This window comes from Trachurus trachurus (assembly GCF_905171665.1).
Source record: "Trachurus trachurus genome assembly, chromosome: 9".
Taxonomy (NCBI): domain Eukaryota; kingdom Metazoa; phylum Chordata; class Actinopteri; order Carangiformes; family Carangidae; genus Trachurus; species Trachurus trachurus.
In genome coordinates this window covers 21,908,880-21,926,422 of record NC_139895.1, presented here as the reverse complement: position 1 = coordinate 21,926,422, position 17,543 = coordinate 21,908,880, and the positions used below count along the sequence as shown (strand labels likewise).

The window sequence follows — 17,543 nt, the reverse complement described above, 5'->3', positions numbered from 1 at the left end:
AGTTTACTTTAGGAGCACAATGTAAAATGTATTCAGTAAAAGGTTATATAAGCCTTATAATGTAGAGGGTCCAATTTTTACATTTGAGAACAGTAAAATCATTTTTCCTTTGACCTTAAAGCAGAAGTGAGTGATCCGGTCGTTTTCGCTAATGCTGCGTTCCAGGCAGGCTTTTGAAATCGTAAATTACAGCTTCAAGTCACAACTTACGACTTTGTAGCGTTCCAGGCAACCCACTCGTGTTTTTCCGACCTGTTTTACCGGTGAAAGTCACTATAACGGCCACTCGTAACTTCCGACCGGTGAACTCGTACCAGATCGAACTGGTACCACTTCACGGTCGGAAAAATACGAGTTTCCTTGAACGCACCATAACAGTCCTCGTCGCTACGTCACCACATTCACGGCGTTCCTTGGCTGCACACACAGCCCTGCATGCCGTTCTCTCTCCTCATTGGATAAAAACTGTAGGATACGATAAATGTTTTCTCTTCGGCTCAGAGCAGAGCAGAGGGACTGAGAGACCCGTGTTTCAGTCCAAACACTCTATGTAAGTGATTGCTGTCGGAAGATATAACTATTTAAGACTTATATTAACACAAATATATCACTCACTTCTGCTTTAAGTTGATGTATAATATAACCCAGAATGGGTCATACATGTAAATTCAACTTTTTTAATCAACATACACAAGCAGTAACTAGTTATAGGTAGGCCTATATTTTGACCAACACAATATTTGGCTAATTGGTCTTTCCTGACACCACTGTGATATGAATTACATCTTATTATTTAACTACTTGTAGGCTATATTTGTTGCACTCCGTCTGATGTTCAACAAATCAGTATCAGTATAGTTTTATTAATGTTTTTACATTATTAAAACCCAATATCCTGTCACACAAGCAGCTCCATGTTGTCTCAGAAGCTGTAGATCTCATCCATGAGCTGAAGGCATCAGGGGATCTGCCTGAGTTTATATGGACATTCTAAATGGAATGTGCTTTTAACATGCGTTTTCTCAATTAAAAAAAGGCATTTTAAAAACGTGTTTATTTCGGATACAAAGTGTGATCTCACTTGTGTCTTTGGATAGATTTATTTGTATGACCCTAAGGTACTTCCATGCCAAAGGGGACCTTTGCATCATGACTTGAAGTCAAAGGCCTATTTTTTGGGCTTAACCTCCCTACTATTCTATTTGTATTTATTTCTTCATGATATATATCCTTCTTCTTTTCTTTTCTTCTTTCATTTATTATGAAATTTACTAACTTTATTACCATTATCATATGTATATATGTGTCTTGTTTTGTTCTTGTCTCTTCTCTGTTTGCCTATTTGAAGTCTTGTTGGTATGATATTATTATTTGTTAGTCACCCACGTTGCACCTTTGTAGTTTGTCCGTAGTAACTGTATGTCTTTTCACTATATGGCACTATTAAAAAAAAAAAAAAGAAAAAAAAAAAATTAAAGCAGAAGTAAGCGATCCGGTCGTTTTGGCTAATGCTGCGTTCCAGGCAGGCTTTTGAAACCGTAAATTACAGCTTCAAGTCACAACTTACGACTTTGTAGCGTTCCAGGCAACCCACTCGTATTTTTCCGACCTGTTTTACCTGTGAAAGTCACTATAACGGCCACTCGTAACTTCCGACCCGTGAACTCGTACCAGATCGAACTGGTACAACTTCACAGGTCGGAAAAACACGAGTTACGGGCTGCCTTGAACGCACCATAACAGTCCTCGTCCCTACGTCACCACATTCACGGCGTCCCTTGGCTGCACACACAGCCCTGCATGCCGTTCTCTCTCCTCATTGGATAAAAACTGTAGGATACGAGAAATGTTTTCTCTTCGGCTCAGAGCAGAGCAGAGTGACTGACAGACCCGTGGTTCGGTCCAAACACTCTATGTAAGTGATTGCTGTCGGAAGATATAACTATTTAAGACTTATATTAACACAAATATATCACTTACTTCTGCTTTAATAATAGTAGTAATAAAAAAAACACTATTCCCCTGTTTTATATGGCTTACTGAATTTGAACTGTCCTTATCTTCTACTTTATGTTATTATTTTGTTTTGTTTTTTAATGTCATTGAATTTCTGTGTTCAATTCAATTAAATTCAATATACTTTAATTGTCCCCGCAGGGAAATTCGTTGTGGGCTTCACAGGTGGTCCGCAGTTTGACAATAAAAACAATCAAACAAACAAACAATAAAAATCGAGCGATCAGTAACCCGTACTGCTACAGTACACAGCATCATAAAATATACATCAGTCAATCAATCAATCAATCAATCAATCAATCAATCAATCAATCAATCAATCAATCAATCAATCAATAACCTGTACTGATACAGTACACATTAACCATACCAACACAGCACACAGCAACACAAAATGGCAGTTGCCCAACCGTTACAATACAGTGCACAGTGTTTTATCAACTGTACAACTACATATGTGCATTCAGAATATTAACAGATGTTGGAATAAAAGAATGTTTGTAGCGGTTCAACCTGCTCCGGGGAACTCTAAATCTCCTCCCAGAAGGAAGCAGCTGGTACTCTGAATGGAGAATATGAGATTGATCAGACAAAATTTTGCGTGTGTGTCTCAAGGTGGATTGTTCGTAAATGGATTGAAGAGAAACATGATCTTTAACGCCCATGATTTTCATGGCATGTTGTACCAGGCGATTAATTTGTGTCTTTAGTTGAACAGACAAGTTGCCATACCAGGCTGTAATTCCGTACCTTATGACACTCTCCAGTACGGAATGATAAAACAACAACATACATTTCTGCTCAACACCAAAAACTCTCAATCTGCGCAGAAAATACAGTCTCTGCAGTTTGGAGCAGACTCTCCACATGGGCCCTCCAGCTGAGTGTGTCATCAATATAAACTCCCAAGTACTTATAAGAAGAGACCTGAGCGATGGGTTCATTGTGGATGTTGAAGAAGTTGCTTTATCATGGGGAAGTTCTCTACAATCATTTTTAATGGCAGTGCAATAAATTCTCCAGGAAAAAATATGCATTATTATTACAAAATTATGCTCACTTACAAGTAAATAGAACTATAAAAATCACAACTCGCAAAACACTCAGAAAAATGTACTGTAAAAGATACTACCATCCTAGATCATTTTCTGAATCTGTGTGTAACTGTGTTGTTGTTACTATCTTGTTTAGCCTTTTTTGGTTTTGTTGATTGTTTCCAGTGTAAGATGGCTCTACTCTATATGATCATACATTAAATTGCACCATCTCAGCAGGTCACAACTATGAGATGCATACACAATTAAGTCCCACTGACAAATGCATTCAGTTAAACCTGACTGACTTTTGTGAGACAGAAGGTATACTAAATGTCATGGGTCCCTTAATAACATATAGTTTTAGATTGAACATTTATCTGCTATATCTGCCATAACTCTTGGCAGATTATAAAAAAACTCTTATTTTTTATAATCTGCAGTCTCTGATGTTCAATCTTGGTCAAGAAATTACATTTACTGTCCCAAAGATTGACACTTTCACTTGCAGCTTATTCATTATTCCTCTTATGCCCAATGCACATTGCGTCATGAGACATGTTTTGTCAGACAGTCAACACAGTAGGTGGAGAAATGTGGAAGGAGTGGTTTATCCTCTGACAAACCTACACCAACTGGTTGAGGTTTTTGCAGACTGGAAAAAACCAGGTTGCGTGGAACTTCATTATACACCTACATGTACCATCTTAAAACCATTATGTTACTCTCAGTCACATAACTTGCCCAGTAGTCTTATTCCATCAGATACAAAGAATGAATACCGGTAGTCCAACAATATTTTATTCTGTAGGCTATGATGACTATTGCTCCTCTTATTCAGGTTATTTAACAATAAATATCGAATTACAGTCATCACAGTGGGTCACAATTAGCCATAAGTAGAGGTAAGGTGGAGCATGAAGACTCAAAGGGGGGATTGTAATGTAAATTCTGTAAATGAGGATTATGTGTTTTTAATCTTGCTATCCTGACTGTATTGTTGCTGTTCTCACATTGTACCATCATGACGCCATAAGATGCTGTCAGCAGAGACAAAGAGTGATCTAAGGTGAATGATGTGTGACTCACAGGACTGTATATTTAAACTGCCATCTCCCTCAGACATGTCATAATGTCACAAAGAGAACATGACAGGCTATCATTTGAAGTTGGCTTTTCCACCCCCCCTAAACAGATTCAAGCACCTTGTTGCCCAACAGTAGCCTATGAAACAATTTGTTCTTGCTTACCGATTAATTGTAACTTGTTCTGCTTGCTATTGTGATTTATGTTATTGTGCACTCGGCCCCATTGAAAATGAGGGTCTCCCTCAATGGGTCCCGAGTTATAAATAAAGGTTTTGAATTGAATTGATTTGAGGTGTTCCATTGACACCTCTGCTGTGATAATAACTGACACCTATTACGCCAGAAATGCAAAGAGCAGGGCTTTGAGATAATTCTGTCCTGAGCACTCTGTGACTGTACAACATTTTAAAGCAGAAGTAAGCGATCCAGTCGTTTTGGCTAATGCTGCGTTCCAGGTAGGCTTTTGAAACCGTAAATTACAGCTTCATGTCACAACTTACGACTTTGTAGCGTTCCAGGCAACCCACTCGTGTTTTTCCGACCTGTTTTACCGGTGAAAGTGCACTATAACGGCCACTCGTAACTTCCAACCCGTGAAGTCGTACCAGATCGAACTGGTACGACTTCACAGGTCGGAAAAACACGAGTTACGAGTTTCCTTGAACGCACCATAACAGTCCTCGTCCCTACGTCACCACATTCACGGTGTCCCTTGGCTGCACACACAGCCCTGCATGCCGTTCTCTCTCCTCATTGGATAAAAACTGTAGGATACGAGAAATGTTTTCTCCTCGGCTCAGAGCAGAGCAGAGTGACTGACAGACCCGTGTTTCGGTCCAAACACTCTATGTATGATGATTGCTGTCGGAAGATATAACTATTTAAGACTTATATTAACACAAATATATCACTTACTTCTGCTTTAAGGGGGAACTATGCAAGTCTGATCGCTTTACCGCTGTTTTGCTAACCCTCCTCTCGGCCATGTGCATTTGTTTTCAACAAAGCCGAAAGAAATCCATGGAGCGGTGGATAACATTATTTTTCAGATACGTGTTACGATGTGTATATTTGTGTAATCTTATCTGTCATAAACAAGAGATTTAAGCTTTTGCTTTTTATTTTTTAATAAATTAAACAATAAGAAGCTCTTGGCTTGCAACAGGAAAGACAAATAAACCCTGATGGGAAGTTCCTTCTAATTATCTTGAGTGTCACCCAGGTGTCTGCACAGGGAAATACCCCTTAGAAATAAGTCTCATTGTCTCTGGTCAGACAGCTGGCTGCTTGAGTTGAGTGAGCTTGTTATGCATGAAGAGAGAACAATGACACACCAGACAAACCAGAGGGACAACTTGGTGGTTCACTAAATGTATGACATCAGAAGTTAAATTAAGAAAGTACTGTAGGTAACAAGTAATACAACCTTTAAAAGAAGAACTTTATTTGTTCCTGTAAGGGAATCCCAAGGTATTTCAAAAACAAAACATAGACACACAGACACATGTAAATATACAGTACTATGCACCCTCTTCACATTGGGTGCAGAGTATAGAGAGAGAGAGCAGCACTAGTACAGGAGCAGTACAGTAACAATTATTATCACAGTCACCTTCCTCCCTCCAGCCCAGACCAGCTGGATATCACACATAACAGGAAGGAATGGGTCAAGTGCAAGTGCATCACAGCTGTTCAGAAGCTTAAAGCAGAAGTAAGCGATCCAGTCGTTTTGGCTAATGCTGCGTTCCAGGTGTCATGTTCGTGTTCCAAGGATGAGGCCGTGTTGATAGCAAGTAACTTAGTTTAATGTCTCACGTTCTCAATAACATACATGTGGCTTCATGCAGTCTTGCTCTACCCCCTTACATGGTACGGTAAGCTGACTACTAACCAGTACTGCCGCCTAGCGGTCAAACATGTAATAACATCTAATCATAACATCCCCCCTTTTCTAAGGTAAAATGCATTAACATGAATTATCACATTAGCTGTGTCAGTTATTTTAACCATTTCACATTCAGCATAACTCTGCAACACATAAGCTGTATAAACAGTTTATATCTGGTTGCATAACTCATATCTAAGTGTAACGGATGTGCACTCACTCCACCCATAAACGACGTGCTAACCAACCTGCCAAGTGGTTGTCAACCTCTTGGCGAAGAGGTTAGCATCGTCGCCTCCGGTGCGGGAGGTCGTGGGATCGAACCCCACCTAGGGCAGGCCGTGAGAAACACAACGCAGAGGGCCAGATATGACATCGGCTACAGTGGTGCCGTGACCCGGATGCCCTGGGTGGAGTGAGTTCAGCGGGGGTGAGTGTAACGGATGTGCACGGATGTGCACTCACTCCACCCATAAAGGACGTGCTAACCAACCTACCAAGTGGTTGTCAACCTCTTGGCGAAGAGGTTAGCATCGTCGCCTCCGGTGCGGGAGGTCGTGGGATCGAACCCCACCTAGGGCAGGCCGTGAGAAACACAACGCAGGGGGCCAGATATGACATTGGCTACATAAGCCAACACTAGACCATTTAGAACACATTCACAACATCAATCAATATACATTTTGTTCAACATGTTTAACATGCATATCGAATTTTCTTTGTTTATAAGTTCAGTCTATCAGGCTTTCTGATTTCTCTTGTGGACCTTCTTAACTCAGGTTCGCTTGGAGTAGGTGTGTGAGAGTCAGTGTTACAGTCCATAACAGGTGTGGGAGTTACCTGAGATTCACCACAGGTTACACTGAGCTCACCAACAGTCCCTTGAGGAGTCTTTAATAGACTGCGACGATTGCGTCTGAGGATTTGTCCATCATCAGTTTTCACCGTGTACGATCGTGGAGCAACTTCTTGCAGGACAGTTGCTTTTGGACTCCATCCATCAGCATCCTCAATCCTGACTGTATTGTTGGTAATCAGTGGAGGGAGATGCTTGGTTGTTCTGTCATAGAATGACTTTTGCATCATTTTCTGTTGTCGTAGCTTATGTTCAATCTTTGAGTGATTCTTTTGCTTTAATTTGTCGTTTTGATGACTCGGCAAAGTTGTTCGTAGCTTCCTCTTCATCAGCAGTTCAGCTGGTGATAGACCGCACTGAAGAGGTGATGCTCTGTAGCTCAATAAAGCCAGATAGGGATCCGAGTCACTGTCAGCTGCTTTCTTTAGGAGTTGCTTGAGAATGTGAACTCCTTTTTCAGCTTGCCCGTTTGACTGTGCATAGTGTGGGCTTGACGTCACAAGCTTGAAATCATATTGCACTGCAAACTTCTGCCATTCTTTGCTGCTGAAGCAGGGGCCGTTGTCGCTCACCACGGTGTGTGGGATGCCATGCCTGGCGAAGATAGATTTAGCATGTGTTATGACACAAGTTGATGTTGAGCTTGTTAGTAGCGCCATCTCAGGGAAGTTTGAGTAGTAATCCATTACCACTAAATAGTCTTTACCTCTGAGATTAAACAAGTCGATTCCTACTTTGTGCCATGGTGCTGTTGGCACCTCAGCTACCACCATAGGCTCTTTGCTCTGCTTGTTCCTGTGTTTCTGGCATGTTTCACATTTACTTATAAGTGTTTCAATGTCTTTGTTCAGTCCGGGCCAGAAAACCGTGTCTCTCGCCCTCCTTTTGCACTTTTCGATGCCGAGATGGCCTTCATGTATCCTGTGCAACATGTCCATTCTCAAAGCCCGTGGAATAACAATCCTGCCCTTTTTCAACAGCAGACCATCCACAGTACTAAGCTCACCTCTGACATGGTAAAATTGTGGACACGAACCAGCTGGCCATCCCTCATCCATGTTCTGCATGACATGCTGTAGCTCAGCATCCGTTGCTGTAGCCTCCGCTATTTGTCTTGACTTTGTGTCAGACACAGGCAGTGTAGCCGACACCATGTTCACGTGACACTGTATGTCCTCGTCTGTTGCACTCACACTGTCGCCTGTAGTTGCTCTGGATAGGGCATCAGCAAGGACTAGGTGTTTACCTGGAGTATATATCAGTTGATACACTCTTTCCACAAGCCCCAGTTCTTCACAGGCTCTGTCACCCAGAAGTGATTCACGTCCCTCATTCACAACAAAGAAGGATAGGTGGTGCACTTTTCCTTTAACTGTGACACTCAACCTGCATGTGCCCAAACATTTGATTGGCCGCCCATTGTAGTCTTTCAGTCCAGATTCTTTTCTTTTTATTTGTGGCTTATTTTTCATTGCCTTCACATCACACATGCTTATGAGATTTGCTTTTGCCCCAGTGTCCAATCTCATGGTGACTACAGTCCCATTTATCATTAGAGGAGCTATCCACTTATCTTCTGTAGTGACATCATTTACATTGTCTGGCTTATTTATTTGTTCACTTTCACAATTCACCATTCCAACAAAGAACGTGTCACTTAGATCAGGCTCGTCTATTAAGTTTACAGTTTTTTCTTTTTTCCACTCTTTCCGTTTGGAGAAGCATTGTTTAGCAAAATGATTCTTGCCTTGGCAAGTGGAGCATTGCTTACCAAACGCTGGACACTGTCTAGGCTTGTGCTGTGAGCCGCAGCGCTTGCAGTTTATCATCACGTCCTCCTGCTGTGCAGGCCGGGTCTGTGTGCGCCGTCTCCGCTGATACGACACTGCTCCAACCGCTGCCGCGCTGTCGCTCTGCGCCGAGGCGACTGCAGACATCTCGCTGAACGTCCTCACGTGCCTTCGGGACAGCTCACTCGCCTGGCAGATCTTAATGGCTCCTGCCAGCGTCAGCTCCATCTCCCGTAGTAGCCTCTCTCTGACCTTTTTATCCTCCACGCCGAAGACAATCTGGTCCCGGATCATGGAGTCCGTCAGCATTGCGAAGTTGCAGGACTGCGCCTTTAGCCGCAAGTCCGTCAGGAAGCTATCGAAGGGCTCATGCTGCCGCTGTATACGAGACCGAAACACGTACCTCTCGTATGTCTCGTTCTTCTTCGGAGAACAGTGCGCATCAAACTTACTAAGCACTACATCCAACTTTTCATTATCTTCAGGACTGTCAAACACGAACGTGTTAAATACTTCTATGGCCTGTGGCCCTGCTATCGTTAGCAGCAGCGCTACCTTTCTTGCTTCTGGCTTTGCCTCGAGTCCCGTAGCAGCAACATAAAGGTGAAACTGCTGTTTGAAGGTGCGCCAGTTCTCGTCGACATTCCCCGTTAGTTTCAAACTTTCCGGTGGTTTTAAATCCATGTCGCCCATTCGAGTTTACTCCTGGTACCATGTCATGTTCGTGTTCCAAGGATGAGGCCGTGTTGATAGCAAGTAACTTAGTTTAATGTCTCACGTTCTCAATAACATACATGTGGCTTCATGCAGTCTTGCTCTACCCCCTTACATGGTACGGTAAGCTGACTACTAACCAGTACTGCCGCCTAGCGGTCAAACATGTAATAACATCTAATCATAACACCAGGCAGGCTTTTGAAACCGTAAATTACAGCTTCAAGTCACAACTTACGACTTTGTAGCGTTCCAGGCAACCCACTCGTGTTTTTCCGACCTGTTTTACCGGTGAAAGTGCACTATAACTGCCACTCGTAACTTCCGACCCGTGAACTCGTACCAGATCGAACTGGTATGACTTCACAGGTCGGAAAAACACGAGTTACGAGTTTCCTTGAACGCACCATAACAGTCCTCGTCCCTACGTCACCACATTCACGGCGTCCCTTGGCTGCACACACAGCCCTGCATGCCGTTCTCTCTCCTCATTGGATAAAAACTGTAGGATACGATAAATGTTTTCTCCTCGGCTCAGAGCAGAGCAGAGGGACTGGGAGACCCGTGTTTCGGTCCAAACACTCTATGTAAGTGATTGCTGTCGGAAGATATAACTATTTAAGACTTATATTAACACAAATATATCACTTACTTCTGCTTTAATGGCTTGTGGGCTTGTGGCTGTTTATGATAAAATTATTAAAATATAGGAGAATGTTTGTGGTCTCAACAAGAAGTAGACGGGCTTCATGTTTGTGAAAGAACAAAACAAAATTAAATTATTGTTAGTTAATCATAAACAGATTATCTTAAAAAAAAAAACACTAACAGAGCTGTACCCTAAACAAAATTATTTTTTCTGGGTTATAACTGCATTAATTCATAATATTAATGGTTTGTTAATTTATTTAATAAAGCCTACTCTTTGGAAGCTTATGTTCAAAAATACCAGCTATAATATGATGATCATGTGTTGGATTTAAATCTGCAAAGTATGCAATGTTTCATTCTGTGTAAAGTAGAATAAAATGGTTTCACTTTAAAGCAGGAAATTACAAGTACAAGTTCAGCTACAGTACTTTAGTCACCACTGTTTTGATTTCTCTCCCAGATTTACAGTGACATTTTGCCGGACTGAGAATGAAAACATGCAGACATCATAGCCCATCAGTCAACAGGAAGAGGAGGCTCAAAAAGTATCTAGACAGGTTTCCCAGCAACTCAACATCACTCAGTTTCCTGGAGAAAAGATAAATGTGAGTCACTTGTCACTTGAGCAGTGAAGCATGACCTTTTGGCAGATGTCCACCTCCGTACACATTACAAATAAAACCATGGTTCTGTAGGTGTGAAAGGATTAACATTTACACTGATCTGTACTAAGATTTAGAGATTATTTTTGGCATTATCTGCTGTAGTACGTAGCTGTCTATTATGTTCCTATAGTATACTGTAGCGTGTATGATGGCTTTAATTGTTGTGTGTCTCCGGTTTGATGTACGGGTGTGTGGGTTTGCATGTTTTTCTATTGTTATAGGACATTTGTTGATTTAACACTATTGTTGTGAAGACACAAGGGTAAGGGACTAAAGAATACATAATGTCAATGAGTGTCCCCACAGGAATAATGGAACAAATTTGTGTGTGTGTGTGTGTGTGTGTGTGTGTGTGTGTGTGTGTGTGTGTGTGTGTGTGTGTGTGTGTGTGTGTGTGTGTGTGTGTGTGTGTGTGTTGACTCGCTGTCACACTGACCACACCTGGTCAGTGTCTTGGCATCATTTGTCTTCTTGGCATGTTTTGTTTCAGGTACGCTGCAGATGGAATGCCTTTAATGTCTCTTTCCTCATATTTGGGCTTGTAGTGTGTAATTGCACCTTGCACCACTGCCATGGTGGTTTCTAGAAATTCAAACAAATACTGGGGCAAATAACTTCATTATACGTTTTTGTTGAAGGTTTATTTTATTTTATTTTATTTTATTTTACAACATAAAAATGGTAAATAACTGAATGGGTCTGAAACCTTTCTGAATGCACTGTAGGTTGAGAAGAGAGATAACAGGTAGGACAAGATGTGCCAGAATCAAGGTGTGATGAAGTCAAAATGAAGTCAGTCTATGTTTTGGAAAAAGATTGACACCATAAATACAATGCAGTGAAATATACACTTGACTCGGAAACTATTATATAACCATTGTCGCTTCCGCACACCTATAATTGCTCAGTTGCATTACATCTTCTGTTTTTTATAGGCCTAGCATCTTGTGTCACCTTCTGTAACAGCACAATCATCCTAGACCTGTAGAATCGATTAGATTTACTTTATTGTATTATTTGCATTTAAACATATGTGTCCAACAAGGATGGAAAAAAGCTGTACATACTCACTAATTAAGTGACTGTCAATCACTTTTGAACTTCACTGACAAAGGGAATTTAAGGCCCACAGTGTTGTCAATCCCCAGCTGCTTATCATGCAATACTCAAGGCGCAATCCCAACCCTTCTCCGCCTAGGTGGCTATATATAAAAACAAAGATTCATATCTACAAATTACACCTTGCACCACTGTCATTGTGGTTTCTAGAAATTCAAACAAATACTGGGGCAAATAACTTCACAAAACTGAGGGGAAACCTGCTCTCCACCTGCTGCCAGAGGCAAAGCTGACATCATACATGATAACACCATTCACCTACTTTTTGTATTTTTCAATTGTATTTACTCTCTTTGCTGAAAGTGTTTTGGTATGTAGGTTTACATTATGCACATGATAGAGATGTGTGTGTGTATGGGGTTCCATCTATATCAAAATAAGCAGAGACACGAAGCAACGTGTGTGTGTGTGCATGCATGATTAACTTAATTGTGTTGTAAGTGCGTGCATTGTTAAGTGATTGTATTTCACACGTAACAAGAAGCTGCTTACAGCATGCGCACGTCTGTCTGTCACTATTTGACAAATGTTGTTAAGCGTTCACACACACACAAGCGCTTGCATTTTCTGACACTACACGACCAGAAGTTTATGTGTATTGCGCACATTATAATTAGATGTAATTGGAAAAACACAGGCAAGTTAGTGTTCCAGAATCCGTGTCATTTGTTCTTTCTATTTTCAATTGGCAATCCAAAAAAAAGTGATGGATTATTTTGTTTTTTAATCTAACAGGGAAAAGGAAAAAAAAAAAAAAAAAAGGTTTGTTGAAGGTTTATTTTATTTTATTTTATTTCATTTTATTTTATTTTATTTTATTTTATTTTATTTTATTTTATTTTACAACATAAAATTGGTAAATAACTGAATGGGTCTGAAACCTTTCTGAATGCACTGTAGGTTGAGGAGAGACATAACAGGTAGGACAAGATGTGCCAGAATCAAGGTGCGATGAAGTCAAAATGAAGTCAGTCTATGTTTTGGAAAAAGATTGACACCATAAATACAATGCAGTGAAATATACACTTGGCTCGGAAACTATTATATAACCACTGTCGCTTCCGCACACCTATAATTGCTCAGTTGCATTACATTTTCTGTTTTTTATAGGCCTAGCATCTTGTGTCACCTTCTGTAACAGCACAATCATCCTAGAACTGTAGAATAGTATAATTAGATTTACTTTATTGTATTATTTGCATTTAAACGTATGTGTCCAACAAGGATGGAAAAAAGCTGTATATACTCACTAATTACGTAAGTGACTGTCAATCACTTTTGAACTTCACTGACAAAGGGAATTTAAGGCCCACAGTGTTGTCAATCCCCAGCTGCTTTTCATGCAACATTCAAGGCGCAATCCCAACCCTTCTCCTCCTAGGTGGCTATATATAAAAACAAAGATTCATAGACACAAGGGTTAATCTAATCAGATGGAATGCATATGCCTCTTTCCTTGTTTGGGGGCCTGTAGTGTCTACAAATTACACCTTGCACCACTGTCATGGTGGTTTCTAGAAATTCAAACAAATACTGGGGCAAAACTTCACAAAACTGAGGGGAAACCTGCTCTCCACCTGCTGCCAGAGGCAAAGCTGACATCATACATCATAACACCATTCACCTACTTTTTGTATTTTTCAATTGTATTTACTCTCTTTGCTGAAAGCGTTTTGGTAGGAGACAAACCTATTTGAAACCAACATTGTATAAATCCATGTAATATGATATTACATATTTTATACTAATACTAGGCTATGTCATTCTCTTATTTGTTTTATTCAGTTTACTACTGTGTTTAGAATTTTAAAATCATTTTTATTCCTTATTTTGTTTTGTTTGTTGGTTTGTTTTTAACAGTAGCCTAGCTTTGTTTATTTCCACTGCTCTGCTGCCATCCAGTGGGCTCTTAAGGAAGCTTCTCTAAGTTGTGCGTCTGTATCGGTGTGTGTGCGGGTGTCGTGTATAAATTATTAAAATTTCTGCTCGACACAGCGACTGCGCGTCACACTGGCCACTCTGATTGGATGATCAACCCTATTTCCGGTGCGACCCAAACAGACGCACTGATGTTTGGTCTGTATGTAACCGAGATCATTTGAGCTTCCCGTTATCTCGTGTTCCCTCTCACCATGACAGCATCTGGGTTTGTGCTGGTGATCCTTGCAGCGTCTCTGTGTCCCGGTAAGATGGAGTTTTAGAGATTGTATTTTCTGCGTTAGCTACTGTCACCTGACCGGTCGCCATTAATTCAGTCAGGGATCGGGCTGCTGTTGTTAATTTCTAAGGATGCAGATATGTATTTTTATATATTCGAATTTTGTAGGACATTTTAAGTTGTTGACTGTGTTTCTTGTCTCTCTGTGTTTGTCGGTGAAAAGGAGACTCCAGGTTGATCATAGACCCTTTGTCATTGATCAAACAGAAATCTCTGGTAATCCTGTTTATTTTCACTGTTTTTTCCAGTCAAATCAATATATGAAACTACATCCAGTGCATACTCATGGATCTGCTGTACCTGAATCTAATAAGAGACGCTGCAGTCTCATTCACATTCTGTCTCTGTATCAGGCTGCTTGTTTAAAATGGTACCCAAAAAAAATCAGTGCATTTATTATTTGATTAGAGATCATGTTTTTTCCACTACTGTCATTGGGTATTTTCTTAGACTTAATATTAAAAAAAATATTTATTTTTTTTAAGTCCACAGAGTGAAGGAAACCCCTGCCTTGTGTTTAAAATAAGTTGCGTTGACATGACTGCACTCAGGCCACAAATAATTATCTGACTGTGGCTTCTCCTTAGACACTGGACGTCTGTTCAGAATGCAGCCAGATCATCCAGCTGTCCGCCAACATGATTTCCAGCAGAGATTCGAAGGTAATGGTCTTTGTGATTTGTTCATTGCGCAGTTTCACTTTACTCTCACTTCACTTTACTCTCACTTGCAGAAGTGATTCATAATGTCTTAAAAGATAAAATAGTTGTTTATAATAGGAGACAAATAATAGAAATACTAGTATTTACACGTCACTTTGTTACATTTCTTGACAAAAGTTTAGGTATGTCATACGATTCTGCATGTGACTGCATTGCAGTTGTGAGTTAAGAGTGTTTCTCTTTGTGTAGAAAAGCACAAACGCAGACAATCCACTGACCTGTGTGTCTTTGCAGGCGACTGTATATGAAGCCCTGCATGCCCTGTGTCTGCACCTCCCAGGAGAACAGGCCTCAGTATGTGATTCACAGGCAAAGTCGTATTTGCCCAAAGTTCTGCAGCAAACACCTGGGCACCTGGTGAGTTAATCTCTATTCACACTTCCTCCTATGACACATGGAAAAATGATAAACACCATGGTTATTATCAATAACTTGATCAGACCATATGTGTTTATAGAAACCAGTTGAGACCTGTATGGCTTTTGGACTCTGTGCTGCCCGCAAGGAGGAAAAGCTGCTGAAGCCTTCCCACGGTGCAACAAACAATGACGACCTATCCAGCGCTGCTCTTGGCACCGCAATCAGGCCATCAGTATGAGAAAGCAGAAGTTGTATATGAAATGAAACTTGAAGTGAAACTTATTTATTTATATTACATTGGCCATTTATAATCAGGTGTTCTACTTTCTAGGAGCAGTTCAATCCTGTTTGCACCCTGTGTTTGTTCGTCATTAAGAAACTGGAGACCATGTTACCCAAAAATATGACTGAGGTGAAATTTTTTGTGTCAGTACATTTCTTGTGGTACATTACACATCACATAATGTAAATCTGAGTATCTTCTTCTGTCTTGCCCCACAGGATGCTTTAATGAAGCTCATGGGAGAAGTCTGCGATCTTGTACCTAAAAGCTATACGGAAAAGTGTAATGATTTTGTCTCCAAATACGGCGTACAGATAGTCGAGTTCCTCCTATCATCTGCTGCACCTCACACAATATGTACTTTATTGCACCTCTGTTTGTTTGAGGAGAAACATGTTCCAGGTCAGTTGCATGTTCACCATGAATAAAATGTCTCTCTAGGTAAGACAAAGACTAACGCTCTGTTGATTTCTCAGAAGTTCTCTTCCCTTCGGACTGTGAATCATGCCGCACACTAGCTGTGCTGAGCCAACTGTACCTCAGCCTCAACTCCACTGAACGTCAGACTTCCTCTTTCCTTCAGTCTGTGTGTGCAAGCCACCCCAACGCCATCCCTAAGGTGTGACACTCATTTCCTACCAACACCGAATACCTCCAACTAACAGTCATCCACAAATCATTATACCTTTAACATATTTAAAGTTTAATCCATTCAGTATAATTTGTCTCGTGCACTTACTCAACTGATTTTACATTGTGGCTGTCCTGTTGGTATTCTTTAATTGTTTATTTCTAAAATAAACGAAAACTCACCTTAAAGTCAAGTCTGAGATTTAAGCATGTTTTAATGTTTAGATTAGGAAAGAAAAATCTTTCAACATTGTATGAGTCACTATTAAGTAACTCCTGTTCTTTTCAGTGTGAGGCTTTCACTAGAATCTATGGCTCCAAGCTGCAGAAGGTGTTGGGAAACCAGATGGATGCTCGACATGCTTGTGAGGTATGAACTGATCTATAAAAAAAAGTCTGAAGTACAATGATCTATCTGAAGGGCAGGATGAAAAGAAAACTCTTATGTTCAAGTCTTTATACAGCATTTTAGATCAACAGGGTGTGACTACAATAATTTATTCACTTCCTCATAATAAACGACACCTTCACCACGGGTGAAATTAGCAAAAAGACTGACAGGGTACCATCTGTTGCAGCAGAAAACATCCTATGGTGGCTAAAAACGTACAATCAGTAGTTGATTCACTTATATAGTTTACAACTTGAATCATGAGCACGACGTAGCCAGTTAAACCGTCATGTGCACATACCATTCATTGCTCTGGTTCATATTCTGAGGAGCTTTACTCCCATCTGTCCTGCAGAGAGCGGATCTGTGCGCTGCCTCGAAGAAGTTGGAGCTGCTGGGAAAGAATCGCTGTACATGGGGACCAAGCTACTGGTGCAAAGACAGAGAAACTGCTGAGAAGTGTGGTGTAAGTTAAAGGCAGTTCATTGTTGGAATTAAAGCTGATAAAAGTGCAACCGTGATCTAAAAATTGCAGCATATCACAGTGTACACACATTTTTCACACCCTGTTTCTGTGTATTCTTCTCTGTGCAGAACAAGGCCTTCTGTGAGAAATTCATGTGGAACAAGAGTGAGTGAACCAAACTGCAACTCAAACACAAAGAACCACTTTCTTTTTACAAATAATATCTACAGTTGAATGTTTTATAAATGTAATGCACTGAAAAGTTTTTAGTCTTTGAGGATATTATTCATTCCATAGGCCAATTCAATCAGCTATAAATATCAATCAGGAAATATCCTGGTTTGCATGAAGTCATGGATCGATGTGTCACAAGACTGGGGCTGGGATTCAGTCTAAGCAATCCGTTTTTGCAGCAGTTAAAAGTGTTGTTACGTGTTATTCTGTACAATACACTGTATGTTGTTATGAATGTAAAAAAGTAGGAATGTAAAAAGTGAGAAGAAAAAAAACATTTGGCCAACTGACTACTCCACTCAACTGCAAAGGTGCTTATCCTGTCTTATATTATTGTCACAAACTCCTTAAATCAAATTGAACCAAAGGTTTGTCATTAAAATTCAACATTCAGACAGAAACGTGTGTCCATGTGATTATT

At 40.5% G+C, this 17,543-nt stretch overlaps 1 protein-coding gene across 2 annotated transcripts; it reads left to right on the top strand.

Moving 5' to 3' along the window:
• Window positions 1–13,863: 13,863 nt before the first annotated feature.
• On the top strand, window positions 13,864–17,517 carry sftpbb (surfactant protein Bb). 2 transcript variants are annotated; one of them, XM_083978244.1, is made up of 11 exons: window positions 13,864–14,002; window positions 14,200–14,252; window positions 14,624–14,698; window positions 14,993–15,115; window positions 15,216–15,350; window positions 15,450–15,530; window positions 15,620–15,803; window positions 15,878–16,020; window positions 16,321–16,401; window positions 16,778–16,888; window positions 17,017–17,517. In XM_083978244.1, the coding sequence occupies exons 1-11, from the start codon at window positions 13,951–13,953 to the stop codon at window positions 17,059–17,061; spliced, it is 1,083 nt and encodes a 360-aa protein (XP_083834370.1). In that variant the 5' UTR covers window positions 13,864–13,950; the 3' UTR covers window positions 17,062–17,517. The 2 variants fall into 2 exon arrangements, with proteins under 2 accessions (XP_083834370.1, XP_083834369.1); XM_083978243.1 differs by having other exon boundaries at window positions 14,948–15,115.
• The last annotated feature ends 26 nt before the right edge of the window (window positions 17,518–17,543 follow it).